We start from the raw sequence: 15,270 nt of genomic DNA, 5'->3' as shown, positions 1-15,270 counted from the left end.
TGCGGGAATGCTGAGTGGCAAAAAACATATTTTCTGCCCTGGACCACCCAGAGATTTTATACATTTGAAAACTTCAATTCAAGTACATTTTGATACCAATACTTTTGTTCTTTTACTCAAGTAAACTTAGAATTCCAGACTTTTACTTGTAACAGAGTATTTCTACATAGCAGTATTGATACTTTTACTTTTAAAACGGTTTCTCTTGACTCTCAGGTGAAAGAGAAATTGATTGAGGTGTGTCGAGCCGTCAAGCTGACATGGAAGAAGCAACCTGATAGAAAGGTCTTCAAAAAGGAGGAGGCGGACATGACAAAATGAGAACCCACCGCACCAAATACTTCTCATGTGTGGAGAATAGCAGATACAGCATAGTTAGTGGCATTTTAGATTGACATATACTTATGTCAATCTACTTAATACGTATGTTCCCAGCAGTATCGCTCAGGAAGTCAATCTTTTTTCTTTTTCCATGTTCATTTCACTAAACTGCACTTAACTGTTTTTGATCAATTAAACAAATGCATCTGTAGGTTCAAACCTTGCCTACTTCTCTTCATAGTGACCTTTACCATTTCATCTTTACCACTCACCCACACCAAACGTGCATTTTTATTCCCCAAGGTCAGCACTGCTCCTGAGTTTATCACCCCTTCTTTTTTTTTCTATAATTTTTATCCCACGATTTTGCAACCCATTTTCACCCAGTGCCAATTGCCTATGTAATCCTGGGCTCTGCTCTCCCTCTGCCGCGCCTGGAGAGACAACGGACTGACCTCATGCTTCCTTCAATACATGAGTAGTCCAAGTTGTTTCTTTTCACCTGACAGGGGGGATTTTCCCCGGGATGGACGTAGCCCGTGGAAGGAACACGTTATTCCAACCAGTTCCTTTCCCCTCCATCAAGCGCCCCGGCTGGCCAGGGGGAGGCATTATTGAGACCAGGATTACTGCATATTTTTGTGAGGGTATCAACCCTAGGAGACACGGGGAGAACATGCAAACTCCACACAGAAAGGCCCTATTGCCGACCCCACCTAGGGTGTGGGCGCTGATGACGCGGAGGGAGAAACACACCCCCAGCACCCACAGCGTCCCCCGGCAGGAATCGAACCCAGGACCTTCTAGCTGTGAGGCGAAGCGCTAACCACTGCGCCACCATGCCCCCTGAGTTTAACACCCCTTCAACAAACAAAAGTAATGTACAGAATTCACATTCCCTTGTGAATTGCTTGACAGTTCCCTGCCTTGACATTTTGCATCCAGTTTACATGATATCCAAACACAGATACATTTCCATATATTCCCCCTCCCATGGGGGGCAGAGGACTTATGTAAAGCCATAAAGTACTGACCTGGCGAAGATGTCATCTGACATTGAAACATTGTTCTCTTGCACCCTGTTCTATATTGATGTATTATTATAATTATAAATCTCTGCATCGAATATAGTATCATTTTAAATGACTGGATAATTTATAAACAGGTGGCAAACAAACAGGACATAGTCATCAGTGATTCCAAATGAGTTTATCATCGTTTAATACAAACACATAAAATAAAATGACTTTTACCGTTTCAGGAATGTACTTTTAATGGAGGATGTTGACACTTAAGCCCTTTGCACACAGGCGCGTTTAACCGCACGGATAAAACGGACAATATAATTTTTTGAAAAGAAAACAATGATTCTCTATGACCTCATGCACACCGGCTCCGAATTAGCCGTGCGACGAGTGGCTGCCGCCGTGCGTTTTTTTCTCGATCGAACCCAGTTCGATTCGTGCGTCTTGTCGCATGCGGTAAAAAACTCATCACTCCTTTTATGACTCCTTTTTGGATCCGCAGCGCCGATTCCGCACAGCCTTGCACACCAAATCCAATGCGTTTTATTCATGCCGCAAACAAAAAAAACGCAACTGTCCTGTGTGCAAAGGGCTTTACAGTAGATGCAGATTCAGATTCGTAGCCTCTACTGTAGGTTGATTGTGGCTGATAAAGCCTGTAGTCAACCACCAACATCACGAGAGCATTCAGAGACGAGGTGGAGGTTTATATTCTTTACAAAAGGCACAAGGCTGGTACTGTGATAATAACACGATCTAACATACAACAAGTCAAATATACAGTGTTCCCAGTGTGTTGTGAGAAATATCACACATCAATTTAGCTCCAATCAGAACATTTCCCTCCACTACAGCTCTGAGATGACGTTCCACATCAGGCACCGTGAACAGTGGCCAGGATTGTTCATTCTTACGGTTTTCTTACCGGGGATAATTTAGACTTCAGTTCAAATAGCCTTCTTCTGATCTGAGGCTATCGTCTTAGGGCAGGGTTCCCCAATTAGTTTTCCCCAGGGGCCGAATTATGTCTAGGGTACCAAGCAGAGGGCCACAACATTGCAGGGGGCGTTCCTGCTACTCCAGCGGACATATCGTCGTTGTCGGGTGAAAATCTTGTATGTCCAAAACCGTTCGTTTTGAATTCATAATTTTTTTAATTATTTAAACTAGTGAAAACAGCCGATCTACAAGCACACAACTTGTAGATCGGCTTGTTTCACTACTTTTGTGCGACGGCCTTGTATGATTTGCGAAAGAACATACAAATTTGGAGATTTCCAGCCAACAACGACGAGATTTCCAGCCGACAACGACGATATACTAGTGTTGTTGCTGCTCTTATACCACCATTATTACTGGGGTTGGTGTGGGCCAGACAGTAGCCACCCGCAGGCCGCCTATTGGGGAACCCTGTCTTAGGGTGATAATGACCGCTAGTCATATTGGTAGGGGATCCATCTCTGAGGTCTTACGAATCTAGTAGTACGTTTCTTCAAATTAATGGCGATAAGACTTCATCTGGTCTGTCCATGGGTCCTCCATTCAGCGTTAATGTTGAGGAACAATAAGACTGGTAGAAGAACTCCTGCTCCATCACAGCATCGCCTTCCTAAGATAAAAATAACAATGCAGCAGTCAATTAACACAATCTGTGTAGGAATGTTATTGACATTGAGAATATTGGTGATGATGAGGAGGATCTATTAGAGATAAAAAAGCATTCTGGAAGGCTCATCTGACGTCCTGTCCATCAGCTGAGCCAAACTGGTAATATTTTATCTAGATTTGGAGTCAATTACACCATGGAAATCAGGGACTCACTAACAACCAGGTGCTTCACCCTGGGCTGGGCATAGTGTAGTTTAACTTGGAAAATGCTTTTAACACAAGAGTGGGAATAATTGTGGGCTCGCCTGAAAGGCGAGAACCCTATGTTATCTTCATTATTTATTTATCAAGTTCTGCCACGACAGTACAAAGGCAGGGCCCTTAGCCCATGAGGTGCAATTAGCCCTATTCACGGCCCGCCCACTCAGCAAATTTCTCAGCAACTTCCTGGTGCACTGCTGACGTCAGTTTAGAAGGTGAAATTAATACAGAAATAGCTGGACTTAAAGCCAACAAATCATTATTTCGAACGGTAAAGTAAATTATAATGCTTTGTGCCTTTTACTATTTTGTGTTCTTGATCATGCTAGCCGTATTTTATACTTTACTATTCGGAAATTGCATTAAATGTGCGATTACTGTGTTAACTCTGTGGGATTTTAGTAGGGTTTCCCCTTCAAAATGTGACTTCAGCACCAGGGGGATGCTGAGTGGGCGGGCCGTGAATAGGGCTAATTGGAAATTGCACCTGGTGTTAGCTGGAGTATGGTTGAGCTTCACATGACAGTTGGCACGCTGCAGAATATAGTTACGTTGGCAACCATACTTGCAATTGAAGTGCCAACAAGCCAAAGGGTAGATCTTTGTGCCTATACATGATGGTGTTACATGCGAGCCCACACTGTTTCGTAGGAACAGTATTTCTAGTTTATAATACATTCTTAAACTGTGTAGGACTTCATTATTGATGGCTAATTGGCCTCAATAACATTTTTGACTCATCCAAGGTTTATTTTCTGTGGCAGCCAGGCTGCAACAGTAACAATACAAGGAGATGGAACCACATAGTATGAATCACCTGCTGTAGTTAAATGACTAAATGTTTACATAAATATGAATTAACCCATTCAGAATGGGTACACATTATGGTGTATTATACATTATGGTGTATTATTATTTTATGCTTTAACTATTGAAAAATAGCAGATATATATTGAGAAATCATGAAAATTAGAATTGACCTGATTCTATAAGTGTCTTTTGAATCCTTCTAAGGTTTTTTTCCTTCTATGTCAGCAATCTGGCCAGCCATCGTCAAAGAAAAGGTCCTTTTCACTTGAACTGGAGCTCAGTTAGTCTGTTCTTGAGAGACTACTATCTCAGTGGTTCTCAAACCTTTTCATGTCAAGGACCCCCAAACTGATATGTATTTGGCCACGAACCCCCATCTCAAAATATTTAGTTCCAGGGACCCCCCAGAAGCAAAATTTGAGTTACAAACGTTCGCTTTGAAAATACATATATTCAAAGATTTGCACACATCTTCACGACTTTTTCAAAAATAGCAGATCTACAAGCTCGCAGCGCGGCACTCGGTGCCGCGCTGTGAGCTTGTATATCTGCTATTTTTCACTGGTTAAAGCATTCAATAATTCTTGGCCTAAATGAATTAAAGGAAAATGACTCACAGCTCATCGAGAAGTGGCTTCTCCTCTTCCTCCAGGCCCTGGTAGAAGGTGTCTTTGGCTCTGACGGAGTTCAGGAGACGGTAGACTTCCCTCACCTGCTCCTCTTTGGTGGACTTGGCCCTCACGCCACGGTAGGCGTCCATGGTGATGATGTCCTCCTCGAGGAGGAGATCCAGGATGGAGTCCACTTTGGTCACGTTCTTGATCAGGAAACGCCGGTTCTTGTCGACAAAGTGTCTCGCTGGAGCTAAAAAGGAATGAACGTCGAGTTGTTGGTGAAAAATCTCTGAGTGAAACATCTTTAATTAGGCCTAGAATTATTGAATGCTTTAACCAGTGAAAAATAGCAGATATACAAGCTCACAGCGCGGCACCGAGTGCCGCGCTGCGAGCTTGTAGATCTGCTATTTTTGTAGTCGTGAAAATGTGTGCAAATATTTGAATATATGTATTTTTTTAAGCGAACGTTTGTAACTCAAATTTTGCTTCTGGGTGGTCCCTGGAACTAAATATTTTGAGATGGGGGTCCGTGGCCAAATAAATATCAGTTTGGGGGTCCTTCATATGAAAAGGTTTGAGAACCACTGACATAGTAGTCTCTCAAGAACAGACTAACTGAGCTCCAGTTAAGTGAAAAGGACCTTTTTTTTTGACGATGGCTGGCCAGATTGCTGACATAGAAACATAGGGGTTTTCAAAAAACCTTCGAAGGATTCAAAAGACACTATAGAATCGTGTCAAAATTCAAATTTTCACGATTTTTCAAAAATAGCAGATCTACAAGCTCGCAGCGCGGCACTCTGTGCTGCGCTGTGAGCTTGTAGATCTGCTATTTTTCAATAGTTAAAGCATAAAATAATAATACACAATAACGTGTACCCGTTCTAAATGGGTTAAACATTCTATGTTTTAAAATATAAAGCCTTTGCATACCTCAGTTACTGAAATAATAGTGTTAATATGTGTGTTGTGTAAAGGCCTATCTCAGTTTTTGGAATTTGATACAGACAATATAGGAGCATAATAAATATTAATTCATTTGTTAAATTATATGAATTATCGGTTCCTACAAGTTTTATGTGCATTGGAAAAGGCAAAGTCCAGTGCTCAAATATATCGTGGCTGTCAGGCAAAAACCTCTTATCTCTGTATTTTAAAGGTATATTCAGTGATTGTATTTCATTCAAATAAAAATATAATTTGTACATTTTCCATTCATTCTACTCACTAGAATGTGTGCTGACCATATAAGTTATGTTATGATGTTTAGTTATGATGGTCAAAATAAGTTTTGAGAAACACAGTCGCTCTGAATTAAGAACTTCTGCTAAATGCCTAGATTGTAAACTACTGAACTCATAAAATGCCACAGTCTCGTAGTAAATCAGTATCATACATATCCTGAAGCTGGAGACGTAGGCCTACCGATATTCAGTGATTAGGTCTAATGATCAAATCAAAACGAGAACATTATAATGGTGTAAAAAACATTTCCACGCTGTAAGGCCAGTAAGACAAGATGACCCCCGGACACTTTCATTATCACTGAATACACCTTTGTGTACCATTTGAGTGTGTGTGTATGCGTGTGTTCTTTACATAAATGAACGCTATACTTGATCACAGCGTAACACAAAAGCGCAATGGAAGCAGATCTACAAGCTCTCAACTCACCTGGTATGGTCGCAGCTACTCCTGTAGATTGTGCAAGACATAAGACAGTGTACAAATTATTATTATTGTTATTATTTAGAGTAGACAATTATTTTTAACCCCCTTTTCTCCCCAAATGAGTCGTTATATGGATGTCAATTGTGAAGTTTTCATATACAAGTAATTGTACATCTGTTTCATTGTGTTGTAGGATATATTCAGCATATGGCTCTGTTTTGAATATGAACTAAGCAGGTCTCAGTCTGTAAGGTTCATATACCATGAAGTGGCAGTAACAGCAGCAGAAGCAATAACCTCCCCCCAGTGGCAGCATACAGTATGACAGCCGAGACAGGCTTGAGTAAAACACTTCTTTATCGAAAAATATGGACTGACACATTCCGTAGAGCTTCCTGGTGGATAGATTACACTTGGGACAAGACGCTAAGCACCTGATATTTTGCATTTGTACACGTTTGGAGCAGTAAGGGGCTTAAACGGGCTGTCCAGAAGCCCTCCCCCTCTGATCTTTTGTATCGCTCGTAGAGTGAAAATGTCTACGAAATCAAAGTCCTCTGCAAGCGTTATAATTTATGGCTGCCTCTAACCCTGGTAAGAGGCAGAATGTCATACTCCTAAAGGCTGGGCGTTGAGCCTGTCGGTGGAGAATGTTTAATAAGAGCAGTATGACTAAGTCCTCCCAGTGGGGGCTCCTCACTGGCAGGTGAGCCATGAACTCAAAGGCTGCAAGGCTTAACTGAAGTTAAGGCAACACAAAGTAACGTTGCCGTCCATCCCAAAATATTAAAGAGCTATTCCCAGGGTTCCCACACATTTTTACCAATTAATTTCCAAAACTTTTCCAGAATATTTAACCCAATTTCCAGGACTATATAACAATAATTCAGCTCAATAACAAGTCGCTTACTCCTATGCACAATGCCCAAAGACAGGTAGTGTATGCCAGTGGTTCTCAACCTTTTCAGGCTGTAACCCACGTAATAATCATATTTTAACTGGGGACCCGGCACCCTGACCAGCACTAAGAGTTGAAGAATTTTGTATAACACGTTTCTATTGTGAAAATAGCAGATCTACATGCTCACAACACCTCGCAACGCGAGGCGTTGTGAGCATGTAGATCGGCTATTTTCACAATGTCTGCCTCTAATATTTGACAATGTGGCCAATCTGTCATTTCAGAGGTATTAACAAAATCAATAACCAAAGACAAAGCATAGCTATTTTTTCCAGGACCTTCCAGGACCCTTGATCAATTCCAAAACTTTTCCAGTACTGGAAAAATATTTTTCTAATTTCAAAACAATGCCAGGAATTTCATGACCGTGGGAACCCTGTACATTTAATAATAAGATAAAACCCTGCCTTTACCTCTCGGGTCAGTGTTTTTCTGCCAGACTACTTCGTCAGATCGCAGCAGTTTCAACGGGACGGTTTCTGCATCGAGATCCACCGTCACCTCGTGTGTTGGATGGAACACAGGTCCATAGTTCTGATGATGTTTCACAACCTGAAAACACATACACAAAAGTCACATAGTAGTAGTTGTAGAAGAAAAAAAGCTAAACTGTGATAGCCGAGGGCAGTGTGGAGAGTTTGGACAGTGTGGAAAGCGCATCTGGACACACTGGGACAGTGTGGACAGCGTGGACTATGTGGCCTCATTTATGAATAGTCCAGCGGATTAAGACAATATCTCGGAAGAATCGTTCACTTATACAAACTCCAAATTTGGCATGAAAACACCTAGCACCTTCTTTTGCTCCATGCATACTCCACTTTTGGGTGATAAGCCACTCACCTTTAAGGTGGAAACACTATCATTACCTAATCGGTAATCACTGTTTAGAAGATTCCACCTAAAAGGTGATGACCTTATCACCTAAAAGTGGATGCATGGCCCAGTGAAAATCCAAGATGGCAATTGTTTTTGCAAGATGGCTGTTGCATCAAATCTAAAACAAGGTTTTTCAGAGTAGAACTTGAATGTCTGAACATGTTTTAATTATGGAAGTTATCAAAATGTATGTGTCTTGATATGGAAAATGCAATTTAAACCAGGGGTCTTCAACAGGGGGTCCTGGACCCCTAGGGGGTCCTCAGCGTTACTACAGGGGGTACTCCAAAATCTTTGTGTGATAGAAACTTTTTTTTTCTCCAAACCCATTAACCACTTGAACCATAGCGTCCATATTCTGAGAACTTTAGCCAAAAATAGCAGATCTACAAGCTCACAACGCCTCGCGCTGCGAGGCGTTGTGAGCTTGTAGATCAGCTATTTTCGGCAAAGAGGTTTGGTGTAAAAGGGGAAAAAGAGCAGACTAAGTACAGAATGAAAGGTCAAGTTTATTAAGTGTTGACGGTTCAAGTGGCTAAATATCTGAAAACACAAATTGCCAGAATCCAAAATACACTGACGATTGTGCTGTCAAATAATGAAACTATATGGAATCTATGAACAGGTTGTGGGGGTCCCTGCTTCATCTCTCTCTCAACCAAGGTGTCCTTGGCCTGAAAACATTGAAGACCACTGATTTAAACTACTTCTTTTTTTTTTTTTTTTTAATACAGGTTTAATTAGATAGCATTTGGGACACTAAATTATACTATAACTACAGTTAGTAGACTACAACTACACTACTTAGCCAACACTGAACCCTATGCTGAGTTTCACAGCAATGATGATGTCACCAGTGTGGCCTGGTTGTGCTTTGACAACATCACTCTCTTATAGAAATTATTTCAACTAATTGACATGGATTACAACATTGTAATGCAGATCAAAAACACTTTTAAGATTGTGGACTATTCTACATCCGGTTGAAAAATCGTGGATTTTTAGCTGGCTAACAGAGCTTTTCTGAAAAAAAGTAGGTCCAAGGCATCCATACCAAATGTGATGCTGGTATAGGTCCTATATCAGGGGTCTTCAACAGGGGGTCCGGGACCCCTAGGGGGTCCCCAGAGTTACTACAGGGGGTACTCCAAATCTTTGTGTGATAGAAACTTCTTTTCTCCTTTTTTATATTAACCACTTGAACCCTAGTGTCCATATTCTGAGAACCTTAGCCAAAAATAGCAGATCTACAAACTCACAACGCCTCGCGCTTGTAGATCGGCTATTTTTGGCGTAGCGCTTTGGTGTAGAGGGGGGGAAAAAAAGAGTACAGAGTGAAAATGTATTCAAGATTATTAAGTATTGACGGTTCAAGCGGTTAAATATCTGAAAACACACATCATGGCGTCAATAATAATATGAACAGGTTGTGGGGGTCCCTGCTTCATTTCTCTCTCTCAACTAAGGGTCCTTGACCTGAAAACGTTGAAGACCCCTGTCCTATATTATTATATCCTATGTTGTTATTATATTAGGCATTGTCCATACCAAATGTGATGCTTGTAAAGATCCTATATTATCCATACCAAATGTGATGCTTGTATCACAATTGGTATTATGTCACTAATCTGCTGCAATAGAAGGGCACGAGGCCATGGCCTTCATAGCCTCCATGAAATGTCCGTCCCTGAACCGGTCATTATTCTGTTTCTCTGAAGTGTGAGGTTGTAGTACTGATGTGTGATACCTCGGGATCTACTTCGTATGAAGGATTAGAACATTGAAGTGTGAGGTTGTAGTACTGATGTGTGATACCTCGGGATCTACTTCGTATGAAGGATTAGAACATTGAAGTGTGAGGTATAGTATTGATGTGTGATACCTCGGGATCTACTTCGTATGAAGGATTAGAACATTGAAGTGTGAGGTATAGTATTGATGTGTGATACCTCGGGATCTACTTCGTATGAAGGATTAGAACATTGAAGTGTGAGGTATAGTATTGATGAGTGATACCTCGGGATCTACTTCGTATGAAGGATTAGAGCATTGCAGACGGTAGCGCTGGCCATTGGTGAGCGCACAGTCAGACGTGGTCAGGACTTTATCCTTGCGATGTTGCCTCATCACCTGCAATGACACAAACGTGATGTTTTATCAATGACACAACCACGATGTTTTATCACCTACAATGACACAAACATGATGTTTTATCACCTACAATTATGTAAAAACATTGCTTGATGAGGGTTCAATCATAAAGGTTTTTCAAGCAATAAAATTGGTTGTCAAGAGTGCTCACATCTACAGACTAGGCGCTTGTTGTCTTTTCAAATTCCATATCATGATTAATGCATTAAGTCTTAATGTATCCGATGTTTAATGCATTAAGTCTAAATGTATCCGATGTTTAATGCATTAAATGAGTAGTTCACCTTCAAAATGACTTTTTTCCTATCGATTACTCACCCCAATGGAGACTTGAATTCACACATGCATTTGTCTCTCCATCCGAAATCAATGGTGGGTACATTTATTATAATCCAAGTATTGTCTTAGGAATGCCACAAAAACTAAATATATACATACATATTGAACCCAGGTCTCCATGGGGTGAGTAGCTTAGTGGATAGAAAAGGTAATTTTGGGTTGAACTATTCCTTTGAGTCTAAATGTATTCAACGTCACAGAGATGCTAGCTACTCAACAAACATCGTTTTACCTCTTCGGGAGCGACATTGGCCGGCAGCAGGAATACGTTTACCAGACGTCTCTCAATTCCCGGTGGTCGAAGGAACAGCAGAACCTGAGCACGTTTTGGTTGCGTTTTACGGTGGCTCGAAAAGGTCTCCAGGAGACCGAAGATAGACAGGCGGGTCACATTTATAACCACGTGAGTCGGGGTGACTCTCAGTGGTTTTAAGAGTTGCACCCCCTCTTCTGTGATGTGGGCCACAGACAGGTCACCTGTGAAAAGGTTTTGAAACATTAAATAAGAGTTATGGTTAGTCCTAACCCTAACCCAAGAAACACAAGATCTTGACATGCCGAAACAAACATGCCGAAACAAACTTCGTCCAAAGCCCCTTTTCGACGGCAGCTTTAGCACTACACGACACTACTCCACACCACATACAAATATCTACATTTTCCATTACACAAAAGTATTACAACTATCCTAAATTATAATACACTATAATGGATTATAACTGTGATTATAATACACTATAAAGAATTAATGTATTACTATGATAATTATAATACACTATAGTAGATTATAATAGTGGTTATAACACAATAGAATCTATTGTCATATATTAAAATTATATCTGGTGGTCTAAATGAAAAGTCAGTGAGTGATCAGTCATTATGAAGTGTTTGGCCTAGCTCAGACCTACTCTAGATTGGATACTGTTTAGTACCACGTTTAGTACCGCTTTCACACCACTCTACCCAGGTCCTTGTAGTGGAAAAACATGGCAAGGCAAGTGGGCCATGCTCAAATATCAAATATGAATGTCTACATTGAATTGAAGTTTCTCCTAAATTTAGTTGTTTTACTTTTTTATACAAGAAACATTCACATATTCACATGTGTATAACACATCTTGCTGGAGGACGTATTAACTGACTCACCGGGTTTGATGTCACAGTGTGGCAGGCGTAGCTGGCTGACAGACTTCTGAGGACACTGGATGTCATACAGAGGACCTGCAGGGGTCCTTCCTGTTGACTGGAGACATCTTTCCTCCCACTGAACAGTCCTGTAGACGACTTCTCCCTCCCCTGTCATTTCAAACACCCACCCTGTCGCTCTGCACTGGAACAGCCCCGCCCTGGGGAGATTGGACCTATGACACAAAACAACATGAGAAAACAACATGAGATAATAATGTGTGCGTATGAGTGTGTGTGTGTGTGTGTGTGTGTGTGTGTGTGTGTGTGTGTGTGTGTGTGTGTGCGTGTGTGTTTGTCTGACCAATGGACTAAACTAAACCCAAATGTTGTCATACTATAAATACATGTTTCTACTGGGAGCAAAACAAATGTGTATGGACTTCTCCATCATATGAGTGAAGTCATATAGACTATCCATGACTGGCGGCCCGGGGGCCCCATGTGGCCCCCACCTTCACTTAATGCGCACGGCTCGAAGGATAATACTGGGATACCAACATATTATTGCTTTCATCTGTTACAATTCCAAACATGCAAAGATGATCCGCTTTAATTACTTACATAATTCTATATTAGTAGCTTAATGAATAGTATTAAAATATTGTACTTTTTATGTCCACACAATTTGAATTTAAGTTCATAAAGTTAACATAAGTATAACTAAATGCATTTGACATTAAATACAAATGTTACTTTACAGGATTCCATTTAAAACATTGCAAAAAATAAACAGGATTCCATTTCAAAAGTAGCAGAAATAGCCGATCTATCAAGTCATCGATTGGCTGAATGGGTTACATTCAGACACTAACCCTATACCTAACCCTAACCTCTATGGAAGTGTTGCCACTCAGACAATAAGAAATCAATGTCTGAATGGCAACATGTCTGAATGGAGAGCAGCCCCCGGTTGAATGTACTGTACTGTGTTTAGGATGACTGACCTGTATTGATTGGTATATTGTACCGTTTGCACGGTGGGGTCAAAATGGCTCTGAAAGACACAAAGCAGAAAGGAAACAATCAAGAGACTTTCAGTGTGATTATTCTGTCATAGGAGTTCAGTCAGAGATTCTACTGATGTTCTGTAGAGGAGATGGTTTTACTCACTATGTCCATGTTGGAATGATGGACATCATCAGAGGAGAGTCTAGAAACACACACACACACACACACACACACACACACACACACACACACACACACACACACACACACACACACACACAGTAATGAATCCAACAGCTTTTGCATGATGTAATATTCTGTAATTGTTTATAGAGTTTATTGTGTTATTTATTGCCATGTTGACGAATTGAATACCTAGAAACACAATGGAAACAAGTGCCCTGGACCTTTTTGGTGTTATCTTTTCAGTCTGATCGTACCTCTGTGCCGTTTTTCATTTTCTGTCTAATGGAGTATTCAAACAATCATTGAACCGTGGTTCCAATTTGCAGCTCGCTAAAAGGTGAAATTAAAGCATGTATAGTATAGACCGTTTTCCTGAGTGCTTCCCTGTAGATGCAAACTGCTGTGCAACTGCGGCGCAAAACAGCAGCCAGTGGTGGAGTAGAGCTGTAGAGGAAATACTCAAAGGGTCAAACCTGTTCTCCTGCTACTGCTATACCAGCAACATGTGGATTACCTTACAGAAGGCCTTAAAGGAGTGCAAACCCCTAATATCCTTACCACCACCCTGAAAAACCACTTACAGGCGGAAGCCACCCGAAACTGGTAATAGGAAACCTAGCCTAACCTCCCCTCCCCCTCTATTTGTATATACTTTTTTGCACTGTTTTTATTTTCATTTATTTGCTGAAGATATCCACAGCATAATACTGTACTCTATCCATCTGTCATTCAATGTTATTGTTATATGAGTTTAAGAGAAGGATCTCAACGCCTATAGGCTTATTTTAGGCTTATTTTGTGACTTGTAAATAGACTATAAGCCCCCATGGTCCCCCCCCCCACGCTATTTTCTGCCTTTGTATTTGATGTTGTGCTTTTTCTGCTTTTGAAATTGATGTTATCCTAGATAAAGTACTATGTTCTATCCGTCTGTCTTTCAATGTTATATGAGATACTTAAGTGTGGAAATAAGCCTCTGCTTTCTAGGATCGCCTTTTAGTTGACCTTGTACCAGTGATTTGTACCATCATGAAACTGTACTTTTTTCTATTGCAAACTTCTAATCAACTATTCAATCAATTATAGCCTTGCCTGAGTTTCCTTTTAGTTGACCTTGCACCAGTGAACTGTACTGTCATGAAGCTGTACATTTTCCTATGCAAAACTTCTAATAAATACCTCAATCAATCAAAGTAAAGTAGGCCTACAAATACCCAAAAATTGTACCTATACACTGTACCTAAATGTAGGCTACACAGGTTGCTTTATAATGGCGGCGGCGCCCTCTCCAGGGTGTCGCTCAGGAAATCGGTCTACAACTCTGCTTTCATTTCACCTTTCTGAGAGCTGCAGTTGTACCACGGTTCATTGATTGGGTGTAAATGATCCAGTAAAGAAAAAGAAAAACATGAGAAAAGGACATCCAATATTCTTTACTATAGGCCAATGCCCAATATACGTAACAGACTTACTACTTGTAGTTTTAGTTTTAGAATACCGGTAATGTTCGACGCCAATCCTGCTTTCTTCTCCATTCTGCATTCTGACACCAGGAAATTCCTCCGACGAGGTCTCCAAAAACGTCGTCACTGGTTGGTGAAAAAACTCCTTTTCCTTTCTTCCGCCCCGTGTTATAAAGACTGCCTTTAGTTTCTTGACTTGAGCTTTCCCTCTTACATATAGAGCTATCTTTTTGGATGTTTGGTCCCGAGCTCGCAGCAAAGAGTAAAAAGTGACTTTGTTAAGTTATTATTTGCTACTATGGATCGTTGTTGCTGTGTGCTGCCATTTTTGTTTGCTCACGTTTCCGTAAACAAGGCCGTAAAGTAACTTAATCTGTTGCAAAAATGTCGTGAATTACCATAGTAACCAACGCAACCAGCGTGATGAACTCTACTCTCCATGGCATGAGTAATCAATAGAAAAAAAGTCATTTTGGGGGTGAAAATTATCGTGAATAACTGCTCCCGCTCCCGCTGCTCTTGAGACTTTTGTATGCTTCTGTTAGCCAGGGAAGAAAATACTAGTCGGGACTATTTATTAGACCCTCTTTATATTATCGTTTTGGCTTCTATATTTTGGACCCCTTTATTGTTATTATTATTATTACTATTGTTGTTTTTGTTTCTTATTCTTAGTTTTTTCCGTTCCTTCTGTACTTTTCCTCTCACCTCTCCCCTCCGGCAGAGAGAGAGAGACACTAGTCACTATGGTAGAGAGACATACAAAGAGACTTACAAACCCAGATCGATTTAAAAATGAATAGCCTACACTGTATTGACTAAAATACCAACAAACAGGTTGC

The 15,270-nt window shown here is 40.7% G+C and overlaps 1 protein-coding gene across 2 annotated transcripts; it reads right to left on the bottom strand.

Moving 5' to 3' along the window:
* Positions 1 to 1,577: 1,577 nt before the first annotated feature.
* On the bottom strand, positions 1,578 to 14,750 carry LOC308298286 (NACHT, LRR and PYD domains-containing protein 1-like). Of its 2 annotated transcripts, none has more exons than XM_080741856.1 (10): positions 14,438 to 14,750; positions 12,942 to 12,981; positions 12,776 to 12,825; positions 11,790 to 12,004; positions 10,876 to 11,120; positions 10,170 to 10,283; positions 7,688 to 7,826; positions 6,317 to 6,337; positions 4,643 to 4,889; positions 1,578 to 2,955 (listed from the first exon to the last, which is right to left on the bottom strand). In XM_080741856.1, exons 2-10 carry the CDS (start codon positions 12,948 to 12,950, stop codon positions 2,940 to 2,942), a joined length of 1,056 nt encoding a protein of 351 aa, XP_080597982.1. In that variant the 5' UTR covers positions 12,951 to 12,981; positions 14,438 to 14,750; the 3' UTR covers positions 1,578 to 2,939. The 2 variants fall into 2 exon arrangements, with proteins under 2 accessions (XP_080597982.1, XP_080597981.1); XM_080741855.1 differs by having other exon boundaries at positions 14,464 to 14,750.
* Positions 14,751 to 15,270: the final 520 nt, after the last annotated feature.

Source organism: Nannobrachium achirus (assembly GCF_963921795.1).
Source record: "Nannobrachium achirus genome assembly, chromosome: 14".
Lineage (NCBI taxonomy): Eukaryota > Metazoa > Chordata > Actinopteri > Myctophiformes > Myctophidae > Nannobrachium > Nannobrachium achirus.
This window is presented reverse-complemented; position numbering and strand designations above follow the sequence as displayed.